At 58.8% G+C, this 23051-nt stretch overlaps 6 protein-coding genes across 6 annotated transcripts; 4 read left to right on the top strand and 2 right to left on the bottom strand.

Annotated features, from left to right (window-relative positions):
• Positions 1-392: 392 nt before the first annotated feature.
• On the bottom strand, positions 393-1828 carry BXZ73DRAFT_77666 (uncharacterized protein; the record flags this gene model as incomplete). The annotated part of the gene is made up of 7 exons (XM_048022713.1): positions 393-687; positions 777-1087; positions 1191-1325; positions 1379-1554; positions 1608-1650; positions 1705-1730; positions 1792-1828. The coding sequence occupies 7 exons, from the start codon at positions 1826-1828 to the stop codon at positions 393-395; spliced, it is 1023 nt and encodes a 340-aa protein (XP_047877703.1).
• Positions 1829-2496: 668 nt separating this feature from the next.
• BXZ73DRAFT_47229 (tRNA methyltransferase complex GCD14 subunit) lies at positions 2497-4966 on the top strand (the record flags this gene model as incomplete). The annotated part of the gene is made up of 8 exons (XM_048019840.1): positions 2497-2550; positions 2636-2906; positions 3430-3532; positions 3742-3839; positions 3962-4020; positions 4147-4237; positions 4313-4531; positions 4653-4966. The coding sequence occupies 8 exons, from the start codon at positions 2497-2499 to the stop codon at positions 4964-4966; spliced, it is 1209 nt and encodes a 402-aa protein (XP_047877702.1).
• A 292-nt stretch (positions 4967-5258) lies between these two features.
• Positions 5259-9253, bottom strand: BXZ73DRAFT_101549 (Rad4-domain-containing protein; the record flags this gene model as incomplete). The annotated part of the gene is made up of 13 exons (XM_048014944.1): positions 5259-5399; positions 5480-5836; positions 5916-6110; positions 6178-6348; positions 6480-6566; positions 6659-6714; positions 6781-6862; positions 6958-7485; positions 7544-7896; positions 7947-8564; positions 8671-8761; positions 8823-8952; positions 9006-9253. 13 exons carry the CDS (start codon positions 9251-9253, stop codon positions 5259-5261), a joined length of 3057 nt encoding a protein of 1018 aa, XP_047877701.1.
• Positions 9254-10082: 829 nt separating this feature from the next.
• BXZ73DRAFT_90075 (YjgF-like protein) lies at positions 10083-10636 on the top strand (the record flags this gene model as incomplete). The annotated part of the gene is made up of 4 exons (XM_048025497.1): positions 10083-10137; positions 10199-10296; positions 10353-10484; positions 10538-10636. 4 exons carry the CDS (start codon positions 10083-10085, stop codon positions 10634-10636), a joined length of 384 nt encoding a protein of 127 aa, XP_047877700.1.
• An 881-nt stretch (positions 10637-11517) lies between these two features.
• Positions 11518-13207, top strand: BXZ73DRAFT_77663 (uncharacterized protein; the record flags this gene model as incomplete). Its single annotated transcript, XM_048022712.1, has 2 exons — positions 11518-13095; positions 13136-13207. 2 exons carry the CDS (start codon positions 11518-11520, stop codon positions 13205-13207), a joined length of 1650 nt encoding a protein of 549 aa, XP_047877699.1.
• Positions 13208-19736: 6529 nt separating this feature from the next.
• Positions 19737-22655, top strand: BXZ73DRAFT_101546 (uncharacterized protein; the record flags this gene model as incomplete). Its single annotated transcript, XM_048014943.1, has 3 exons — positions 19737-20506; positions 21421-22536; positions 22583-22655. The coding sequence occupies 3 exons, from the start codon at positions 19737-19739 to the stop codon at positions 22653-22655; spliced, it is 1959 nt and encodes a 652-aa protein (XP_047877698.1).
• Positions 22656-23051: the final 396 nt, after the last annotated feature.

Genomic DNA, 23051 nt, shown 5'->3' with positions numbered 1-23051 from the left:
ATCCGTTTGATCCGGGGCGCGTAACTAGTCCTCCGTAATGTGCACGACGTCGGAGTCTATGTATCGTCGCATTTCGTTTTGTCATCATCGTCATGTGGGTGGTGTAAGAACGAGCTACAACCAGAAGATTCAGAGGGTCTGGAGTCCGACACCGGAGTTATCGAGGAGGGGTGATCGACAAGAGTGGGGTATTTGTGTGCAGGGGAGGTAGGAATATACAGGGTATGGGGGGCGGAGTATATACATATTTGGAGTCGGCGGACCGAGGGCAGACATACCTATCATACATGGGGGCGGCATCTAACAGCAACATCCGAAAGCATACCAAGAACGAGGAGGCACAACATATCGACAAGCACAGATGCAAACAAGGGAGGCGGGAGAGCTAGCGTCTAGGCCGACGCAGGGCGCAAGATTGCCATGAGACCATCGGAATGGGCAGAGAAAATAGCGTCGACGATACGGTCGCCGTTGCCTCTGTCCTTGTTAGAGGAAGTACGCGACTCGCGGTGCCGGTCACGCTCACGCTCGCGGTCGCGGTAGTTGGAGTTGGAGTTCGATGAGCTCGAGTGGTGGTAGCTAGGCCGCGAATCACGCGACCCGCGCGATGACTCAGTGGACCCACTCTGGTATGAGTTCGCGTGAGACCCAGAACGGTGCCGCGAGGGCACGGGGTCCGGAGGGCGGCTGCTGTTGGGGCGAACATCGGGGTGAGCGTGAGATGATGCTGCCTGACCGGACTTGAAAGTTCATGCTGAGAGGGCATGGAGACGAACCTAGAATCCCGACCGTGAACAATAAGGGAGAACTTGCCAAATCCGAAACCGCCGTCGCTGGGCTGACCTCGTTCGTTGACCCCCCAGGATTTGATGACGTCGATCCAACTTCGTACCAGAGGCTCGTCCTTGACGGAGACGAAGTCAAAAAAGCTACGGCCCATGCAAGTGGTCGTGGGTAAAAGGCTGTCGTTGGAACAATACAGGATTGTGCAGTTGACGCTGAATCGGTCGAGTATAAGAGCGGTGCGTAGAGACTGCTCGGGAAGTGGGTCGAAGCTGATGGCTTGCGACTTGTCACGCGGCCGTTGCTTGTCGCCGGTCGTGGACGGAGTGAAGGCATCGGGTTAGGGTCGTTCCATCTCTACACGCAAAGTTAATATTAGCAGCCGCAGATGAAGCCAAAGAACGCACTCTGAACTCGAGGTCTTTGGCGGTGGGAGTGATGATTTTCACCTCTTGTGCCGTGGAAGCGTTGTGCATAGCCTTCGGTCCCGGAGCGGCAAACGAGACACTGCCTACGAGCACGTTTTGGCAGACCGTGCGAGACTGAATGGGGGCTGTCAGTGAGGATCGAGGAGTGTATGCGTTCGCATACGCACGATCCCACAGAGAATGTAGCCTTTGTAAGGGTCCTTGTGCTTCATGCGAAGGTAGGCGAGCACAGCGGCCTGGTCCTGGGAGATGGTCGTGTAGTGTAACTCCTTGACTTCAGAGAATTCGTCCGGATGGACCAGGTGAAGAGACGAGGTTCCAATCAGCTCGCGTGGCTCATAGCCTGAACAGGGCAAGCCATGAGGTAAATCTGGGACAAGGGGTTGTGTGACCAACCGAGAAGGTCGCAGACGGATTCGGAGCAATAGACCCAGTTGGCCTGAATACAAGCAAGTGAGGGGTGGGCGGACGGGCGTCAGGGGTCGGCGCTCACGTGTTCGGTGAAATCGACGATGCCGACTGCCAAGGAGAACAAGGACGTGAGAACAAGGCGAGAAGGATGTGAGGTGATAGAACGCACTGAACGACACGCAGGCGGGTGAAGAGTCCATGGGCATGGGGGAGGGCGGAAGGAAGGACGGGTGGAGGGGAGGGAGGGAAGGGAGATAGGCCGTGTATTTCTAGAAGAAGGGTACGGGCGGTGGGACACGAGGCGAGGGAGGTGAATGGTTCGCGTCGAGAGGAGCGCCGGGGAGGGCAGACGGAGAAAGAGCGGTACCTTTGGGGGCGGGACCGCGGGGGGGGGGAGAAGGGGGCTGGGACGAGGATTCGTCGAGGAAGGCCTGGCGAGAGGTCGCGTCTAAATGGGAACGCGTGCAGCCCGTCGGGCGAGGATGGGCCGAACTGCCTCTGGAGGGGTGCTGGTCGCGATTGGTGGGCGCGGGAGAGGAGGACAGCGCGGGAAGGAGGCGTGCAGAAACGCACTCGGCGTGACGTTCGCGGGCTGGCGGTGGTGGCGAGGAGAGAGCGACATTTGGGCCGTGGAGAGAGGGGAAGAGGGCTGCTGCGCGCGTCTGTCGGGGTCGCTGGCTGGCGCGCGCCCAGAGCCGCGGGCTCGGCGTCCGGCGTCTGCTGCGCGAGATCCGCTCCTTGAATCTTCCCACGTCGGGGACACGCGAGATCGTCGAGGCAGGATCTTTGCCCATCGCACTCTCTTTCCAACCCCGCCTCTCGCCTCCTCTGCCCCCCTCACCCGCCGCTCGCTGTCTGCCAAACCTAGCTGTCCATGTGGTCGACCGCGCGAGACATCGCGGCGGGCGATGTGGTAATCGCCTACATGGTCAGTCCACGTCCTCTCACGCCGCCCGCCCGCCCTCACTTCATTCGCCTCTTGCCCCGGACCCGTTGCAAATATGCCATCTTAGACGAGGGACCTTGTCCAACCTCTTGTCATTGAGCCAGGGAAGGAACTCAACATGAAGTACGGCTACTATCGCCATGCAGATCTCATTGGCGTCCCCTATGGTTCCAAGATTCGTTCTCGCAATGGCAAGGGCTTTATCCACCTTTTGCGACCCACCCCGGAGCTCTGGACCCTCGCACTTCCTCATCGAACCCAGATCCTCTACTTGGCCGACATTGCCTTCGTCGTTTCCTGGCTTGACCTCCGCCCGGGCAGCAAGGTCATCGAAGCAGGTTCGCTCCCATCCTTCTCTGTCGTACTCCTCGCGATACCCCCCTGTATGCTCCCATCCCGCTCGCTCTTCCCCATGCGACGTGGCCAATCGACTCCGCGATGTCACCTTCAAGCACCATGTGTTGATCGAGAAGCGCTCTCCCTGCCTCGTGCGCACCGCGCCCGACGAATCGTCGCACCACCTGGCCAGCAAATTTCCCTTGAATCGCTCGACTGAATGCTATGTGGGCGCGTGCAGGTGTCGTGGGGTAGCCTCCGGAACACCTTTTGTTCCACCGTATCGTTTCCCACTCGACCGCTGTCCAAGCAGCGGGTAGCTCTGTGGAGCCGAATGCCCATAGTCGTGGTGCAGGAACAGGTCTCATCAGAAGGCGTGTGCCCAGCTCAGAGGCTAGAGCGTCGCGTCTACCTAACCGCGATCCATCGCTGCAGGCATCGGAGGCTTGTGCTCTCCGTTGATTCTAGTCTGTCCTGCAATCGTCCCATCGCGCCGACGCCGCTGACTTTTTCGTACGCCGACAGGCACCGGGTCCGGCTCATTCTCGCACTCTGTCGCGCGCACAGTCGGCCCATCTGGCCACCTGTGGTCATATGAGTTCCACGAGGCGCGCGCAACCAAAGCCAGGTAAGCCATCTCCTATCGTGCCCGCCGGTTGCCTCCCGCGCAGGCGCCAGCGACGAGATCCCTCGTCCGTGGAGGATCTCGGGCCCACGGCCCCCCAGAGGAGTGCTGTGCCCCCTCCATCGCGCACGCTCCGCCCGCAGCGAACCTGTTTGCTCTCCGTGTGCCGCCGCTGTGGGTCCGTCACTAACCAGTGTCTCGATCCGGCGCAGGGAAGAGTTTACTCGGCATGGCATGCACGACCTCGTCACCCTCACCCACCGCAACGTCTGCAAGGAGGGCTTCACTGTCGAGGACACCGTCGACGCAGGTGTGTGCCTCCACGTCGCACCCCCGTGCCCATCTCCCCCGCGACTGCGGGCTATGACCGGCAGCGTGGCCTCGGAGGCGGACTCGATGCGCGGTGGTGACAGCGGCTGATCCCGCCCCCAGTCTTCCTTGACCTGCCCGCGCCATGGGACGCGGTCGACCACGCCAAAAAGGCGCTCCGCGTGAGTTCACCCTCCTCTGCCTGCCGGCGCTCGATCCCGTCCCGCTCACCTGCATCATCGATCCCACGCGCGCGCTCGCCCCGATCCGCCTCCTCCCGCGGCTTGCGGGGAACGTCGGGGCGGCAGAAGGACCGCACGACGCGGATATGTTGCTTCAGCCCGTGCATGGAGCAGGTCCTCCGCACCGTCTCCGCGCTCAACGACGCCGGCTTCACAGGTACGTGCGTGCGTGCGCGCGCGCCCCCCCTCCGCCACGCGCGGTTCCCCGCCGCTCACCCTGCCCCACACACAGAGATCACGATGTACGAGAGCCTCCTCCGCCCGCACCACGTCGACGCCGTGCCGGCGCTGCCGCACGTCGGCGCGGCGAGCGCGCGCCTGAAGGCGGCGGAGGCGCGCCGCGAGGAGAAGCGCCTCCGGCAGATCGCGAGCGCGCGGGCGGGCGCGGACCGGCGCGCAGAGAAGCGCAAGGCAGGCGGCGACGGCGACGAGCAGGACGACGACGGGGCAGGTTGGAGAGCAAGCGGGCGAGGACGGAGGAGCAGGCGGGGGACGAGCGCGAGGCCGCGGCGGAGGCGGAGGCGAAGGTGCAGGCTGAGGCGGTGGTTGCGAACGCCGCCGAGGAGACGAAGACGGAGCAAGCGCGGTCTGTCGACCGAGGCCGAGGCCATACGGCGGGGGCGACGGAGGCGGGGTGGAGGAGGAGGAGGAGGAGCCGAAAATTTCCGTCTCGAAGACGTTCCCGGAGGTGAGGGGGCACACATCGTACCTGACGTTTGCGGTACTTTTGCCTGTGAACGTACGAGCGGCGCAAGCGGGGGTCGGTCACCAACATGGTGCGACGGCGGTCAGCGAGCAGACTAGCGTCGAGCCCACGCCGCCTCCTTCCAGCTCTGGCACGGAGGTGAGTCCCCAGTGTGCCGTTGACCGGCCAGGGATCAATTGACAAAAAATATTCAGACAGCGAAGTCTGACTCGACGCTTCCGACAGCGGAGGTATGACAATTCCATTGCATCCGCATAGCATGTAAAGTAGCGGTATTATGGGTGCGATATACGGGTATATACGAACAAGTCCAGCTGCCGTCCACCGATCGACACCCCCGACGACGGACGCGGATCGCCGCTGCGCCCTCGCCACCAGCGATGGTGATGCGGGTGCATGCACTGCCAGAAATACCAGTGCCGGCTGCCGTTGGGACCAAGGCCTCGCCCGTCGTCGAACGTCGGGGCCTACACTAGCCCGCGACGGCACGACGGAACGCCTCCTCCGCCTCCTCTGCCGCCCATCCTTCGGCTTGCGCGTCCTCAGCACCCGCGTCGACGCCGGTACCGGTGCCGCCGCCACCGCCCTGCCAGCCCTCGCCCGACCTTCTTCGCTGGGGACGGAGACGGCGCCGGTCGCGCTTCGAACTCGCCTCCGCCGCGTCCTCGACGAACTCGATGTCGAGTCCGACACGTCGGCCGCCGCGCTGCGCTTGCGTTTACGGCCCCGCGTCTTCGCAGGCGTCGACTTGGCTTTCGGTTTGGGTTTGGGTTTCGCCGCCGCCGCCGGTGGGGCCGCGGCTGCAGTCGTGCCCCGGGCCAAGTTGGAGCCCGGCCGGGGAGCGGACGTCCCCGAGCCCGCGGCGGCGGCCTTCGCGCGGGACCCTCGCCCAATCCTCGCCGGCGGGACGGGGGCAGCACCGACCAGCGCGAGCTCCTCCTCGACGACCTCGGGGACGCCCGCACGGCTCTGCGCCGCCTCCTCCGCGAGCTCCCGCATCGTCTTCGGGGCCGCGTCGGTCGGGGGGACGTCGACGGCTTGGAAGACGTCCTCCATATCCACGTCGTCGTCCGCGTCGCTGTCGTCGCCGAGCGCGCTGAGCGGGGGGATCCGCGGCGATCTCCTGGACGTCGTCGCCGTCGAAGCCGTCATCCGAACGGCCGTCGTCGGGCCGCGCGAGCTCCCCGAGCGCGGCGCGGCTCGTGCGCGCGTGCTCGACGACCTGGGTGAGATTCCGCGGGAGCGCGAAGGGCTGCACGATGCCGTCCGCGCCGGCGAGGAAGCCGCCCGCCGGCGGTTTCGGAGCCCTTCCACGGCGGATCCGCTACGTCTATACGCACAGTCAGAAAAAATTTTGGAGGAAGGAGGGGAGGCGGGTGATCGGGGCACACCTTGTCGTCGCCGCCTGCGGCGGGCGACGTCGGCGTGCGGTCGGCGTACTGCTCGATGAGGCGCTGCCGGATGCGGAGCCCGTGGACGAGCTTCGTCCACCGCTTGAGGATCTGCTCTTGCTTCTTTGCCCGTCGCTTCGCCTCTGCCGCTTTCTCGGTTTCCCAGTAAGCCTGGCCGGGTCAACGTTGACGCGTCAGCCACGGCGAGTCATGAGAATAAACCCCGGAACATTAGGAAAAGCGAGATAATAGCAGACAGGGAGAACGGACGGGGTGCTGTACAGACGAAAGAATATTCGTACCTCGAGAAGAGCAGACTCGTTCTCGGCTGCGACAACGACGCCAGTGACGACAGGGAACGCGCGGCGTTTTCTGAACTCAAACCCGACCTGTGAACGGTCCGTCAGAGAAAGGACATTCGAAACCACCACCGGGGGAGCGCCGAATCAGACGAGAGACACGAGCAGAAAAGAAGACGCACAACCGCCTCCGCGTAGTCGAACCCGAGCTGCCGCGCAATCTTCGCGGTGCCTTTGTCTGACAAGGAAGGCGGGGTCAGTGTACCTCTCGACGAGGCGCAGCGGGACGAGTCGAGAGACGCACATGGCAGGTGTACGGCGCCTGCCGGGAGCATCGACGGCACGTACAGATCGAGATTGCCAAAGTCGTTCTTCGGCACTTTGCCCTGAACGCAAGATCCGAGGGAGTCAGCTCAATCTGCTGCGGGTAGCACGGCGACGGGTGGCGGGCAAGGGTAGCGAGCTGGAGGGATCGGCTCACATCAACGACCGGGGGCGGGCGGTACAGCTCGGTCTGGTGCTTGGCGTACAGACCCTGCATCACGCCGTCCTCGCTCCCAAACCCGTCACCGGGGAGGGACGCGACGTCGGTGACGCCGTCTATTGAGACCGCGAGAGTGCCGTCCTCATCGACGACCTCTGCGCGCGCTGCAGAGGACCCCGACGGCTTGCGCTCGCGCTGCTCCTCGAGCGCGGCCTCGATCGCGCGCTTCCTGTTCACGGTCACTGCGCGCTGCTTGACCATCTTGAGCGGCTGCGCGCCGATGACGACGGTGCGCCCCTGCCGCATCCAGTTCTCCGCCGTCTTCAGCTGCAGGACGTTCGCGCGGGGGTAGACGGACTCCCCACGGAACTTGCCGAGCTCGGTGGGCGGCTCGACGATCTCCTCTCGCTTCAGGTGCCGTTCGAGGACGTAGAGCGGGTGATCCTTGAAGCCGGTCACCGTGGTGGGCATCGCCTCCGTCATCTGATGCGCCTGGAGCTCTTCGTCCTCGGCGTCGTCTCGTTGCTGCGAAGGCCGTGTCCTCATTGGCGTCGGCTCAGCGAACGAAGAAGGCAGTACGTACCAGTCGGAACGGCCGTCGCACGATGCCGCATATGCGTTCCCACCACTCCCGGCGGCCCTTCCCGCCCTGCTGCACCTTCGCCACCTTCGCACCGTACTCGCGTGCGTATCGCGGGGTTACGTCTCGGGCATAGCCGTCTTCTTCGAACGCCAGTACGTACACCATGCGGTTCTCAACGCGTTCGGCACGGCGGTTGTCTTGTTTGATGTTTGGATTCGGGGTCGGGTCCATCGCTTTGCGCCTGTTGACTATCGCTCGGATGGGATCCACAGGAATCCAGCGACCATCTGCGCGGGAGAATACCTCTGTCCAGAACACAGGTGCTGATGTCGTAGGATCTGGAGTGTGCTCCCCTGTTCCCACATTTGGTCAACAAGCACGGAAAAAATCCTTTGATACGTACGTCTCCGCGGACGACTCGTCCCAGCATCTACGGAAGAGCCGAGCTTGAACCCGGCAGTATTTTTGCGGAGCCGGATGATGGGAACGGCTTTTTGTTTCCCCTGAGCTTTGGAAGAGAGCGATGGAGCAGCACCGTTCAGTTGCTGTCCTTCGCCAGGGAAGAGGGATCGTCCTCTTGGGCCTGTTGACCCAGCTGGCTCAGGAATCGAGACGTCTTCCATTTCGTCGTCTTCGTCGCCTTCCCTTTCAGGCGGAGCATCGGCCGCGTTACCCGTGCCTTTGCTCTTGGAGCCGCCGTTAGCGCCAGCTTCCACCGCGCTCTTCTTTTTCTTCCCAGGGGGCTTTGGCTTGCCGACGCCTGCTTGCCAAGGCACGCTCTGCAAGCTGACGACCAACCTCGCGGGGATACCGAGCGCACGACAGAGCGCGGTGAACAGCTGCGCGCTCGTGTCGCGCGAGCCCTTCTGCATGAGCGCGTGCTTCATCAGGCTCTTCTCGCCCCTGATCTTCTCGCCGTCAATCCCGTAGCGCTCCTCGTCATCGACGCCGTCGTCGTCGTCGGTCGCGCGCCTTTTGCCTTTGCCCTTGGGGTCCGGTTTAGGTGTGGGCTCAGCAGCTTCTGCACGTCGTTGAAGGTGCGGGAGCGGATGTGCCCGGTCGGCGTGACCTCGAAGAATCGTGTGCCCACCACTGCACGAGCCGCTCAATGGCGGACTCGAACAGACGGCCACGCTTCGCAGGCTCGGGGATGCGCGACTTGGTGATCATCGTGAAGGCGTTTTGCAGCGACATCGGAGTGAGGGACATCAAACGCGCCTGCAGGTCCACGCGCACGGTCACGCAATGCACGAGACTACCAGCGGTGTCGGGGACGTACGTGGAGGAGCGGGTCGTTGATCCAGTGGTTGCGAACTCTCGCGCTCACGAGGAGCGCCACGGTGTGTAGCTTGTGGCATTCAAGACGTACGGCGCGTTCTGCGGCGAGCTGGAGTGCTCGCTCATTCTTCCTGTGCGCGTTCTCGTGAATCTGAGTTGATGTGGGAGTCTGAGGACTACGCACTTGGAATCCCCTTTGCCTTTCCCCTGAGTCTTAATGGTGATCTCCAAGTGCGGCTTCTCGGACGGTCCCTCCTCCGGGCCATGTATGCTCGCATAGTAGTCATGGACGCTCGAGACTGTTGCAGCATCGAGTTGGGAGGCATCGGCTGCGGCAGCCTGCCCTACCTCGACTTCTTCCCAGTCGAAGTCGTCCTCACTGTCGCTCCCGTTGATGGAGTTGCTCTCGACATTGGCAATGGAGCCGGGCATATACCACGACTTTCAGGTTCTGCGATCTGGGCTGCGGGACACACTGGGCAGGCTTGCGCTTGAGCTTGGGAAGACTTCGGAGCCAGCGGCCCGGGCACACTTGGAGTTTGAGCTTCAAGAATTCGGAAGGCTGGAAATGTGGTCGTCCCGACCGAGGCAAGGGTCACGAAAGAGTGGGTGGGCACTGAGTAGGAGGCTCCAGACACAAGGAGGGGTTACAAATGCAAGTGAGTCCTCGGGCCCGGCTCACGCGTCAGTGGCGTCGCTGAGTCAGGACGCGACGTGACGCATATCTCGTGATTTGTGTCACGCCTTATGAAGTTGACCTGCTTGAATCAAGCTGGAATGAACCGAATTCCTTGCAACCGCGTGGTGCCCTCAGCTCGGCATATAATTGCGCACAATGTTAAATAGTGCTGGTGAACGGGGAAACAGCGAGTTTGGAACCCTAAACTCCTTTACTTCCCCGGGCCCTAATACACCACCCACCACCGGCCGTGGGCTTGATCCGCCAATAGGCCCTCTCTCCGTGACCATTTATTTGCTCTGGCTAGCCTGCCAAAAGACTCCTGTACGCCGACATCACCTGCGTCGCCGAGGTTTCTGGAATTTAATGCTAAGTACTGAGTATATTCTGCGCTAGCAGCTGACCATGACTTTAGAAGGCCATCGATAACACGCGCCCTCCCCACTGATCGACGGGATAGTGTATACAACCTATCTTTCGTCAGCCCACCATTATCCGATCGCGTGTATATATACTTCCTGTTTGCATCCTGCTCAACAGCCCCGCCGCTTTCCACCTCTCACCCAGCACACATTCACCAATATGACGAAGCAAGTCGTTTTCTCTGAGGAGGCCAACCCCCCTCTTCCCATCTACTGTACGCATTTCTGCGTTCCGTCAAACACATTAGTCTATGTCTCACATTCTACCACTTACAGCTCAGGCTATCATCTCGGGGAAGACCATCTATGTGTCTGGTAGCATTGGTATCACCCGGGACATGAAGCTCGTTGAGGGCGGCGTTCAGGCACAAACGGTACGCTCCCTGTTGCCTCTGATGGAAATTTGTCTCTAATCTCCTGAATGATCCAGCGTGTTGCTTTGGACAACATGACAAAGGTTCTCAAGGGCGCTGGTGTTGATCGCACTGCGGTTGTGAAGTGCAATGTCTTCCTGGCGGACCTTCCGCGCGATTTCGCGCCGATGAACGAGGTCTACCTGGAGGTGAGTTATCCGCGCCCTCAGTGCGTCTCGAACGTGCCCAAACATTTTCCTAGTACTTCCCCGTCGATCCCCCTGCTCGCACCTGCATCGGTGTGGCCGCCCTCCCCCTCGGCGCCGACATGGAGATTGAGTGCATTGCTGAGCTCCCCTAAGCTAATGAGCACAGTCGATGAAGTCCAACTACCTGTATATGTAATAGCTCCAACTCTCGGTCACAATCCGTAGCGTCATGCTTGCATCTTTCATGGTACGCGATGCAGCGTCGGATACAGCTGACTGTCCGGATTTCCGAGAATGCCGGGGGTGATAGACGCCGCCCATATCAGGGGATACGTCATCGCGATCCGGATGCGACGCGTCGCCTTTCGAGAGATTTCCAAGCCCGCAGCCGAACGGACTGTCCGCATATAACTTGCTTCCTCCGCCCGCGCAACCTCCACAGATACCCCTCCGCCCGCCCTACCTATTGCTCTTCTGCTCTCCTACACCATACCGCAACGACCACAACGATGCCCACAGTCCAGCTTTATGTCTACGACCTTAGTAATGGGCTCGCAAAGCAGCTTTCACGACAATTAACCGGAAAGCAGATAGACGGTGTATGGTGCGTGTTGTCATACTCCCCGGGCGCGCACAGTGTGCTGAGTACCGAAGAAGCGCAGGTGTCATGGGACGAGTTTAGATTAGATTAGATATGTTAGCGTAATCTCTCATCTCTCGCCCGTATCAGTCCTTTGTCCTCTCCATGTATATAAACGCGCTCCCGCGGAGCGCGGCACGAATCTTCACTCTACTCTTTACCACCATCGTTCCGTGTGTGTCTTTGTTCCGTTCGTCCGTCCATCTCAGTATCGCCACCGCGTCGCTTCGATTAATCGAACGACGGTACAAGGGCTGTTACCTTCTCACGAAGAGTGCCCTACGCGAGCCTGCGAGTGAACTCGACGATCGTTAGGAGGATTCCAACGAACCGCGTCGTTGAAACTTAACAATTGGTGGACATCCCGAGTTCCTCTCTCAATCGTCTTTCACCATGGCTCACCGCAACAACAAGAAGAAGATCAATCGACTTCAATCCAACCCCCGACCAACTGCACCCCCGCCACAAATCATTGCTCCCGCAACCGGAGCACCCGACGGGCACGACCCACCAGACGAGACTGCACGCCACCCGCCGGAGACAAAGACACCCGCACCAAGTCCATCTCCGGTCCCCATAGTATCGCCAGCACCCATCGTCGTCCCACCCCCTCGAGCAGCTATTGAGACAGAATGGCCTGACGAGAACCCTTACGAGTACAGGATGTCTTCTCCATTGAGCTCCGTACAGTCTGGAGTGGCATCAATCACACGAGACGGCTTCTTCGACATATCAAGTACTGCAGAAGCGCACACCTCAGTTGGTCGCACGAACAGGGTCCCTTCAATCTACGGCTCCGTCTACGATTACATCGGCGACATTCTGCAGGACCCTGAGCGCAAAAGGATCCTGATCGCCGCGCTGAAGGCTGGACACGAGTACACAGGGCGACAGACGCTCCGGCCCAGTAAACAGAATCACCTCCGACTCATCCTCGCTAGCGGAGTGTTTCGCAAGGAGCGCTATCTACTGCTCGACGTCGTAGCCTCACCACGCACGTTAGCGACGAAGAAAGATCGTCTTTGGCCCGATCCGGACGACATGGACGAACTCACCCTAATGCTGGGACAACGACGCGCAGAAGCCGCACCTTCCTTTGTGATTGCCAACAAACGACTTCCGCCCGTCCCCATCTGGGGTAGAGACAGCATGACGTACATGCGCATGCATTCGGAAGACAACTACGACATTCTATCCATCTGCTTCCATCGTGAGGTCGAAAGTTTCTTACAGACGCTAGCTGACGTTCACACCTTCGCGGAAAAACCTGATCATCCCGAGGACGACGACCTGCCGGGATTGCGGAGGGGTGAACCTGAGTCCATAGTCGAATTCCGAGCCTCTTCTCCTATCAACAGCGCACGCACGCCAAATAACGCTTACCCGCACATCGAAGAGCACTCGCTGACGAGGGAGGAACCCCAAGCATTCTACACCCCCGCTGCGGTACCCGAGAAATGGCCAACCCCAGCCAGGAACATTGTGGGGAGAGCCCTCACGCGCGCGCAAGCTGCGCTCTCATCGCAAGGCGCGTTGCGTCAACACGAGGCGTCGGAAGCCAAACCCAAGATGCTTCCTATCCGTCACGAGAACCATGCCGACACGGCACCCTTCGGAAATGAAGGCCGCGAGGAGTACCCGCCAGCAATCCGGGACGCGCCGCCACACCTCGCGGACACCGCGTCCGCTGCGCTCCTGGGGCACAAAATGGAGAGCTCTCGAGGAGACGAACAACGACGGGGAGGATCACCGCGAATCGAACCCCCCACACACACGGCAGGACTGCAACAAATCTTCGAACCGACGGGCCACTCGCGAGCACCAGGACCGCGTATAGCGCAGTCGCTGACATACGATGAAGGTTCCTGGATGAGCACACCGTCCTCATTGCACCTGACAACCGCCTCGGCGGAGTCCATTCACGACGCACACCCCGAAACACGTGCAGGCCACCCATCACCCGGCGATACGGTCCACCCACAACGGACTGCGTGGATCCCTACACAAGCAGAGAAACAGGAAGCTCCTTGGCCGGATCGGCCCAGAGCTCCAACTCCGCACTCGCTCCAATCACGATTCGTGAGACATGAGACACGCTACAGGGATAATATTCATGCGGGTCACACTACACGACCGTCCGATCACCACATGCCACCTAATGTGAAAATGAACGCTCCATACTCGCAGGGACCATCCTATAGCAAGAAGCCTTCGCACGAGGGAACCCCATACGACGGACTGCGGGGAGGAGGACCTCCGGACGAAGGAGCACCCGGCGGAGACTCGCCACAAGACAGGACACCCGACAGAGGCCACTCACAGGGAGGACCACTAGGAGGAGGACACTCAGGCGGAGGACCGCCAAGTGGAGGAGGACCTCCGAGCGGAAGAACACCAGGTGGTGGCCCACCGGACGACGGACCACCCGGAGGAGGGCTCCCATACGTCGGACCGTTTGGAGGCAGACGCCCATTCGGTGGATCACCCGGAGGAGGATATCCACAAGGTGAACCGCCAGAGGGAGGACCTCCGTATAACGGACCACCCGGGGGAGGACCTCCGTACGGTGGATCAACTGGGGGCGACGCCCACGACGCGGCAGGAAACCCACGTACCGGAGGAGGGAGAACGTCCCTCGGTGTGCGCTTCGACATGAAGATGAAGGTCACCGAAGTCAACACGTGGGATGGTGACACCACCAAGTTAGTCAAGTGGTTGATCTACGTCAACGGCCTAGCCAAGATCTCAGCAGACGTCCAAGAGCAACTAGGACAAGTCATACCTCGACGATTGATAGGTCGCGCAGCAGACTGGTATGATTCGCTTCCAGAAGAACTTCGCAGATGGTGTGAGCGAGATTGGTCGAATCTGCGATCGACCATAGGCAAATATTACATGAGTCCAGCGTGGATGGAACGCACCAAGAAGGAGGCAGTCGCTGCGAAGTACCGTGACAAAGGGCACGAGAAGGAGACCCCGAGCGAATACTTCATTCGCAAACGAGAACTGATCCTCCTGACGATGCAAGCAAATGACCGAGACATCATCAGTTACATCTCGGAGACAGTACCGACAGCGTGGCATACCGGTATTCTACGATGGTCCGACTACAGGACCGCAGCGGAGCTCCAAATGGACATGCACCTGAACGAGGAGCACCTCATGAAGATGGAGACTTTCATGGGAGAAAGGGAGCAGTACTCACATCATCGACCACAGTGGAAGCCATCCGCGCGCGCGAACGCAGGCGCAAGTGAGAGAACACCAACCAACAACGACTACCCATTCCCAATCGACCACACGATCTCCAAGAATCCTCCAGACGAGCGCGGTCGCCGACCCTGCCGCCATTGTGGCAATCCGAAACACTGGGATCGGGACTGTCGACATGCGCGCAAAGGCGAGAAGCGGGCACGAGCAAACCTAGCAAGAAGTCCACTCAGTGATGTTGAGAGAGCCAGCGAGCAAGAATACGAAGATGCCTACTTTGAATCCGTAGACGAGGAAGACAGTGATGCGGTATCGTCCCATCGCTCATCAACGGGTTTTTGAGCGCGCCCTCGGCCTCTGACGCACTTCCTTTGCAACCGGAGGAAACACCGTCACGTTCGAGGGGACCCTCTACAGTAGAAAGCCGGACCTATATTACGAGAATTCAGAACGCTTCGAGACGACTCGACCAGAGCGATTTAGACGCTACCTTCTGTTCTGCATTCAAAACTCACACCGTCGCAGAGGAGACCGACGACATCATACCTCTTCAGAAACATATGGCACGACCACCAGGATGCACCTTTCTGGGTGCACAAGCGACAACCCTTCCAGTCCGACTACACAATTCCCAGTCCACTCCCGTTTCAGCCATCATCGACTCTGGCTCTGACATCACGCTCATATCGCAGCGCGCGTTAGAGGCAATACCCGAAGGACCACGACCACGAGCTGGGCAAAAGATACGATTGGTACAAGTCACAGGCAATGCAACAATCACCGGTTACGTACCAATCGACATCTATTTCGCGACTCAGTCTCAGAAGACTGTGAAGATGACCGTAGACGCCTACGTAGTGAAGGGCATGACGGCGCCATTCCTACTGGGGAACGACTTCGCAGATCAGTACTCAGTGTCCATTCTGCGCGAAGTGGGACATACACGAGTGACCTTTGGCTCACCAGACTTGTACGCGGACGCCCAAAACTCCGTAGGACAATCACTGGTGAACGACGAAGGACAGGCTTTCCGAGTGTCGGCGAAGCAGGATAAGGATGAGCATGAAGATATCAAGCCCTGCGAGGAAGTGCGCACGAAGGAGGAGGTCACAATCGCCCCGGGGCAGTCAAAATTAGTCGAGGTGGCAGCCAGCTTCAACGAGAACGACTCACCGCTTCTTGTCGAGCGAATGTTCAACTTCACGCGAAACGTCGAGGACGTCTACGGCGCCCCTGACACCTTGATCTCTAAGACGTGTCCCCGAATTCCCATTGCCAACTTCTCATCGTTCCCAGTCAAGATTGGGAAGGGACAGCTGGTGGGAATAGCACGCGTACCTGACCAGTGGTTGGACCACGAAGACAATTTCACGGCGGAACAGTTAGATCATATGACCTCGCACGCCAACCTGGTACAACAGCTCGTCAGCCAGCAACTACACAACAAAGGAGCGGGACTGACCCATGCGGAACCGGAGGGAGATCTTACGACAGCACGCGCCAGCAGAGATATCGGAGAAGACCCACTCGCAGAAGAACCTCTAGAAGGCGGACCCAAGACATCCGAGCCACCGCCGGATGACGTCGCACTAGAGGAATTCCTGTCAGCTCTAGACGTCTCGAACGAAGTCAAGGGGGAGGATAGGCAGAGTCTGATAGATGTGCTCACCAAGAACAGAGCTGCCTTTGCTCTCGACGGCCGACTGGGGGAGGCGAAAAACACGAAATGTACTATTCCGCTACGAGCCAATGCCAAGGAGGTGTCGTTGCCGCCGTTCCCTGCATCCCCAGCAAAGCGTGAAGTGATCGATCAGCAGATGGACAAATGGCTAGCACTAGGAGTAATCGAACCATCAATATCGCCTTGGGGAGCACCAGCCTTCATCACGTACCGCAACAATAAGCCCCGCATGGTCGTAGACTACCGACGACTGAACGAGATGACGGTTCCAGACGAGTTTCCCCTGCCCCGACAAGAGGAGATCATGAAGGAGTTGTCCGGAGCGCAATGGCTATCGACAATGGACGCACTATCTGGGTTCACACAGATCAGTATCACAACAGAGGACAGACCAAAGACGGCGTTCAGGACTCACCGAGGCCTCTATCAATTCACGCGAATGCCCTTCGGTCTGCGCAACGGGCCGAGTATATTCCAACGCGAAATGCAGAGCGTACTCGCTCCGTTTCTATGGATCTTCGCACTTGTCTACATCGACGACATCATCGTCTACTCAAAGACGTTTCGCGAACATGTGACTCACCTCGATCGCGTCCTCAAAGCTATCATTATCGCTGGCCTGACGCTTTCTCTCCCCAAATGCCACTTCGCGTATCGGCAACTACTCTTGCTAGGTCAGAAAGTATCCAGACTCGGTCTGTCAACGCACCGAGACAAGGTACAAGCAATCCTCGACCTGGCGGCACCCAAGAACACGGCGGAATTGCACACATTCTTAGGGATGATGGTGTACTTCTCGTCGTACATCCCATTCTACGCCTGGATCGCGGCGCCGCTCTTCGATCTTCTGAAGAAGGAACGCGAATGGAAGTGGGGAGATGTGCATCAAGAAGCGTTCGAACTAAGCAAGCAAGTACTCACCCAAGCCCCCGTCCGTGCGCACGCTATAGCCGGCCGTCCTTATCGCGTATATTCCGACGCTTGTGACTATGGGTTAGCTGCGATCCTGCAACAGATCCAGCCCATCGCCATTCGGGATCTAAAAGGGACCAAGCTGTATGACCGGCTCCGACAAGCACATCAGAAAGGGGAGCCCGTACCTTCACTAGTAGCCCAAGTCGCGAAAGGAGACCCGGACGTTCCTCCCGCAGGCGACTGGGCGGAGGAATTCGAAGATACGATCGTCCACATCGAACGTGTTATTGCGTACTGGTCACGCATCTTGAAGCCGGCCGAACGGAATTACTCGGCCACGGAGCGCGAAGCACTAGCACTGCGCGAAGGACTGATCAAGTTTCAGCCGTACATCGAAGGAACGAGCCCGATTCTCGCGATTACGGACCACGCGGCTCTGACCTGGGGACGTGCCTTTCACAACGTCAATCGTCGTCTGCAGACTTGGGGAACGACATTCGCTGCGTTTCCTGGATTGCGGATAGTACACCGAGCTGGACGAGTGCATTCCAACGTTGATCCCGTGTCTCGTCTGCGTCGACGCGTACCCGATCAGCGAGGTCCGAACGAATTAGACGGCATAGTACTTACCCTGGGAGAACAAGCGAGGACATCTTGAGGAGCGCATATGAGGAACTGGGTCCTAGGTTCGAAGAGAAACTACTCACTGTTGCATCCAAGCACGCCGCAACTCTGGAATCTTTCACCACCAAGGCTATCAACGTCGATACCGCCATCGAAGACGCTTCAGACATACCTGACGCAGGGTACTGTGCAGCAGCCACGCACTCTTTGCTCATTGGTTTTGCTCCGGAAGATGTGGAAGCTTGGAAACTCGCGTATCTGGACGATGAATACTTCAAATCAGTGTTGACCGCAATCCGAGAAGATGACCCTGAGACGCCCACCTACCCTCAATACTACCTCAGTGACGACGGACTTCTGTACTTCGAAGACTGGAACGGAGCCAGTAAGCTGTGCGTACCAAAGAAGTTGCGTGCACAGATCATGAGCGACAGCCATGACGAGAAGACGGAGGGAGCTCACGGAGGCTATCATCGCACTTACAATCGCATTGCGACGGTATACTTTTGGCCGCGGATGTCGCGCGAGATCAAACACTTCACAGCGACGTGCGACGTATGTCAGAAGGTCAAACCACGCAGACATGGCGGCGTCGGACTGCTCCGCCTATCCCAATTCCGAGTCAGCCTTTTGAAGTAGTCTGCATGGATCACGTACCGGAACTGCCCCTTTCGGACGGCTACGACAACGTACTGACAATCGTCGACAAGCTCACCAAGTACGGGATGTTCATCCCCACGACAACAGCGACGACGGCAGTGGAGACAGCAGACCTGTACTTCAAAACGTTGTCGCTCACTACGGTTTGCCACGCCAGATCATCACCGATCGAGATGCGAAGTGGAGGAGCGACTTCTGGGGTCAGCTCTGCAAGAACATGAACATCAAGCGAGCACTTACCACGGCGCATCACCCTCAGAGCGACGGACAATCGGAGATCCTCAACCAGACCATTGAGATCGCACTACGAGCATACGTGTCAGAACAGCGTGATGACTGGAGCCGACATCTCGACGCACTCACCTTGGCGTACAACACGACCCCACATTCCGCAACCAATTACGCGCCTGCGTACCTCCTACGCGGATACACTCCCATCACTGGTGTGACCATGTTGTCTTCTCCACCAAGTGTCGTCAGGCCAACCCCTCGCGATTTGACTGGGGGAGGAAGTCTGAGAGAAGAGAATGTGAAGCACGAACTGTCGAGACATCAAACCGCCGATGAGATGGCCACACAATTCAGAGCAAATCAGCATCAAGCGCAACAGGCAATCAAGCTAGCTCAGACGTACCAGAAGAAGGCTTATGACAAGGGCCGACTCAACCGCGAGTTCGAAGAGGGAGATCTAGTCTTGATCAACCCTCATAGTCTCGAGCTTCTCAGAAGAGAGACCGGACGAGGTCGCAAGTTACTAATGAAGTTCGATGGTCCATTCGAAGTCATTAGAAAGCTTAGCGCAGTAGCATATCAACTGCGACTACCCACCTCGTACAAAATCCACCCGGTGATCAATATTGCACATCTGGAGCCGTATCAGTCGTCGCCACCAGAGTTCGGAAACCGGCCAACGAAGCGGATGAGTCGAGACAGCTTCGAGGAATTGCCTGAGGAAGAAGTCGAGCAAATAGTCGGAGAGAAGGTAGTACAAGGCAAGGATGGACGGCGTAAGATTCTCTACAAGACAAGATGGGTAGGACGACCTGGCAACGAGGACGAGTGGCTCACACGGGACCAGCTACGCAATGCCCCCGAAGTCCTACGAACGTGGGATCAACGAGATAAGGACGAAGCGCGAGGTACACGCACCGATCAACACGAGACGAAAGGGAAGTCAATGTCACACGAACCCGACGACTCGGGTAAGATCGAGTTGCCGATGCAACCTGTCCGAGAAGATTCAATCGCAACAACGTCCGAGGTGGCACACCAGACAAAGCAGAGACCGGAATCTACAGTCGCCTCAAACACGGAAGATTGCCACTCACCACCCAGAGACGTACGCGTAAGCTCGCGTCTGCAGGAGAAGAAAGAAAAAGGGAGAGGAACGCCACTGCCACGATACGGTGGTCGTCGAGGATAAGAAGACGATACATCGGCGCTACTCACCATCAGACGGAGTCCACCGCCAGTCAGAACGAATCCCCTCACTCTCACAACGACAACACTCTTCCTCACCGACATGTCTTCCTCTCTCAACGGAGAACCCGATCGCGCTGGTTTCCCCTTCTACCTCTTTTCCACCATCCTTCTCTTCAACCTGGACGTCGCAGCGCTAGTGCTCACGCGGAACCTTCGCGTCGACTCCAACAGCACGTGCGAGCTTCAGATCACACTCGCCGCCACCCTCCACGAGCGCCTCCTTTATCTCCTTCAAGTCGTTCATCTCGCGTCGAACGGCGTCGTTCCTGACGAGATCGCCGCTAGTTCCGGAGTGGACTTCGACCTCAACGCACTTTTCGAACTCGGATCGGACTTCCCTCCTTTCCCCGTCGTCCTCTTCCTCCAGCGCTACCCCGATCACAGTCAACTTGCCGGACCGACCCCGTGCTCGATCTGGACCACCGTCTGGAGCGATTACCTACGCTGCGCACACGCCTCAATGGATTGGATCGCGCGGGCCATGCGGGTCACCATCGGGATCCTGGGAGAGCGGTCCGCGTGGCGATGGACCTCGCACTCGTTCTCACCCTCGTGGGTGATCGTCGGAGAAGATTACGCCGACGTCCTCTTGGCCAGGGACCTCCGGAAGACGTCTCAGGGCCTGGACCTTCTCGCCGAAGCAATGCGAAGTCGTGGCATCCTCGGGGCTATCGCCGACGCCCTCGGAGTCGTCGACGTGTACGCGCAAGTCTACTGCGACGACATCCTCATAGGGGTTGGTAACCTCGACGTCTTCAACGGAGTGGACCTCGCTTCCGTAGTCTCCGCATTATCGCCGAGTACCAGGGAGTACGTCGCCTCGGGCGATTCCGTTGGATTGTCACGCCGCGTTCGACTGCGTACGGACAGACATCCATGATCTCTCTGATCCCCCTCGAAACGAATATGGACATTGACTAGACTCTTTTCTTTTTTACTCACGCTTCTCGAGATTCGATTCTACACTGGGGGAGGCATGTCATGGGACGAGTTTAGATTAGATTAGATATGTTAGCGTAATCTCTCATCTCTCGCCCGTATCAGTCCTTTGTCCTCTCCATGTATATAAACGCGCTCCCGCGGAGCGCGGCACGAATCTTCACTCTACTCTTTACCACCATCGTTCCGTGTGTGTCTTTGTTCCGTTCGTCCGTCCATCTCAGTATCGCCACCGCGTCGCTTCGATCAATCGAACGACGGTACAAGGGCTGTTACCTTCTCACGAAGAGTGCCCTACGCGAGCCTGCGAGTGAACTCGACGATCGTTAGGAGGATTCCAACGAACCGCGTCGTTGAAACTTAACAGAACCTTCACCAAGCCCGCTCTGCACTTCCTCTGGAAGACGCTCCCCAACGATCGCCCACTTGCGTTTCTCCTATACACTCTTGGTATCTCGCAACTAAGGTCAAAGGAAAATCTGTCCAATATTTCGGCAAGGACCGCAGATTCATATCTATTTGTAGGTTCGATCAACTTCCGCGAAAACGGAATTCAACTGACGGGTCCGTGTGGGACGGTAGACGTTGACGCAGGACCCTTGCACTCATACAAACTGGAAGAGGTTCAGTGGATACGCATCACGCGTCCGAAAGATCACCATTTCACTCCCCTCGTCTCGTGGGGGACCTTCCGTCTGGCAGGAACTGCCGCAGTTCCTTCGCGGCACATCTATACTTCCGTGTCTCAATCAAGCGGAATTCGTTGCCTTGTTGTTTCACGGCAGACCCTTTGACAACGGCGAGCTGGCCCTTCTCTCGTCCGAGGTCAAAACAGTCGAAATCCATTTCCGCAGCAAGGACCACACTGACACTGAACGGCTCGTGGCACAAGCACATCAGCTAGCCGTGCTCAGAACGATCTGCGCATCGTGTCCCCACCTGCAACGCGTCCATATCTCGCACTCCCTGATACCGTTCGACTTCATTATCCGCACTCTCGTGCCCCTGGCGTCGCTCAAGGAATTTGGGAATATTCGCTTGCGCTCCCTCAAGGACATCCAAGACCTTGGACTTCTCCCATCTCTCGTCTCTCTCACGGAGTTGTCCCTCGGGCTCTACTTCTACCAAATCAACAACGCACGGTTTACTCTGCGGAGATCCTTCGAACTCCCGCATATCCGCGCGCTCAACCTCCTCTGTACGGGTCCACATCAGTGGCATCGCGTCGTGGAAGTTATCACGCACTTGCATACACCCACGCTCTCTTCCCTTTCCCTCCAGACGACACACGACTCACTGTGTGAATTCTACTCGTCAAGTTTCCAAACCGCCCTTGCCGCAATGACCAACCACTGGTCTCGCCTCCGTTCAATGAGCATCGCGATCAAACGGGACAACCCCTATGAGCAGGATTCCGTCGTTCCGCTCTCCGGCATGCTCCAGACCCTCAGCGCCCTGAGCACGCTCGCCGACCTCACGATCACTCTCCATCTGAAGTGTCCCCGGATCTCCCTGTCCTCCGAAGATATCCAGGCAGCGGTCAGTGCGTGGCCCGCGCTCGAGAGCCTCCGGTTGTACACCAACCTGGAGCTGGCGCCCGTCACCTCGAACCTCCCCGACGGGAGCGCACGCGTCACGATCGACGCGCTGGCGCACTTCGCGCGGGGCTGCTCGGAGCTGAAGGTTCTGCATCTGCGCGTTCCCGGAATCGACGCCACGGTGCTTTCCGCGAGCGTGGACGAAGAAGACCTGACGAAGGGGACGACGTGTACGCAGCGCACGCTGAAGGAGCTGGTGCTAGGTGGTGTGGTATCGAGCTGCCAGGACTGGACTGCGGTGAGGGAGGGCGTGGTGCAGTACGCATCGGAGTTGTTCCCCGTAGCCAACGTGTATCTGGATTCGTGAGTCAGAACGGGCCCGTCACATAGTCACTACTCCACGTCGCAGATCCGGCCACCCCAAATACTGCCGCACGTACGGAAAAGACACGCTCCACCTCTGCGAAGGAGAACTCGCGTAGCCAGCCAGCCCGTCCCTCTACCGCACCCACCTCCTCTTCCCGTTCTTTTGAGCACGCCGGCATCCATCGCCAGTAGGTGCAGCACGCGCAGCTGTGGACACCCACGTATAAGGTGCGCGAGTGCGCATCTCGTACGTCGACGAGAGCCGACATGCGCCATTCGTTGGCGTTGGCATAACAAGGTTCTGCGGGTCCGCTCGGTGATGAAACAGGTAAGCGTCTGGAGCGCACCGAGAGATTACAGTGCGGAGAGCTGGTCGGAGTTTCAGAGTAATGCCCCGACCCTTTAAGAACCCGAGCGTGAGATGGGTTCTGAGTGAGCGCAGTTGGCCGTGGTTCTGCTGCGGGCGCGTGTCTTCGCGGAGGCAAATTGATGCGAATTTGTCACCTTACTTC

The sequence above is a fragment of the Epithele typhae genome, assembly GCF_022376455.1.
Source record: "Epithele typhae strain CBS 203.58 chromosome Unknown BXZ73scaffold_25, whole genome shotgun sequence".
Taxonomy (NCBI): Eukaryota; Fungi; Basidiomycota; class Agaricomycetes; order Polyporales; family Epitheliaceae; genus Epithele; species Epithele typhae.
Note: the sequence above shows the minus strand (reverse complement) of the source record. Positions and strands in the feature narration are given on the sequence as shown.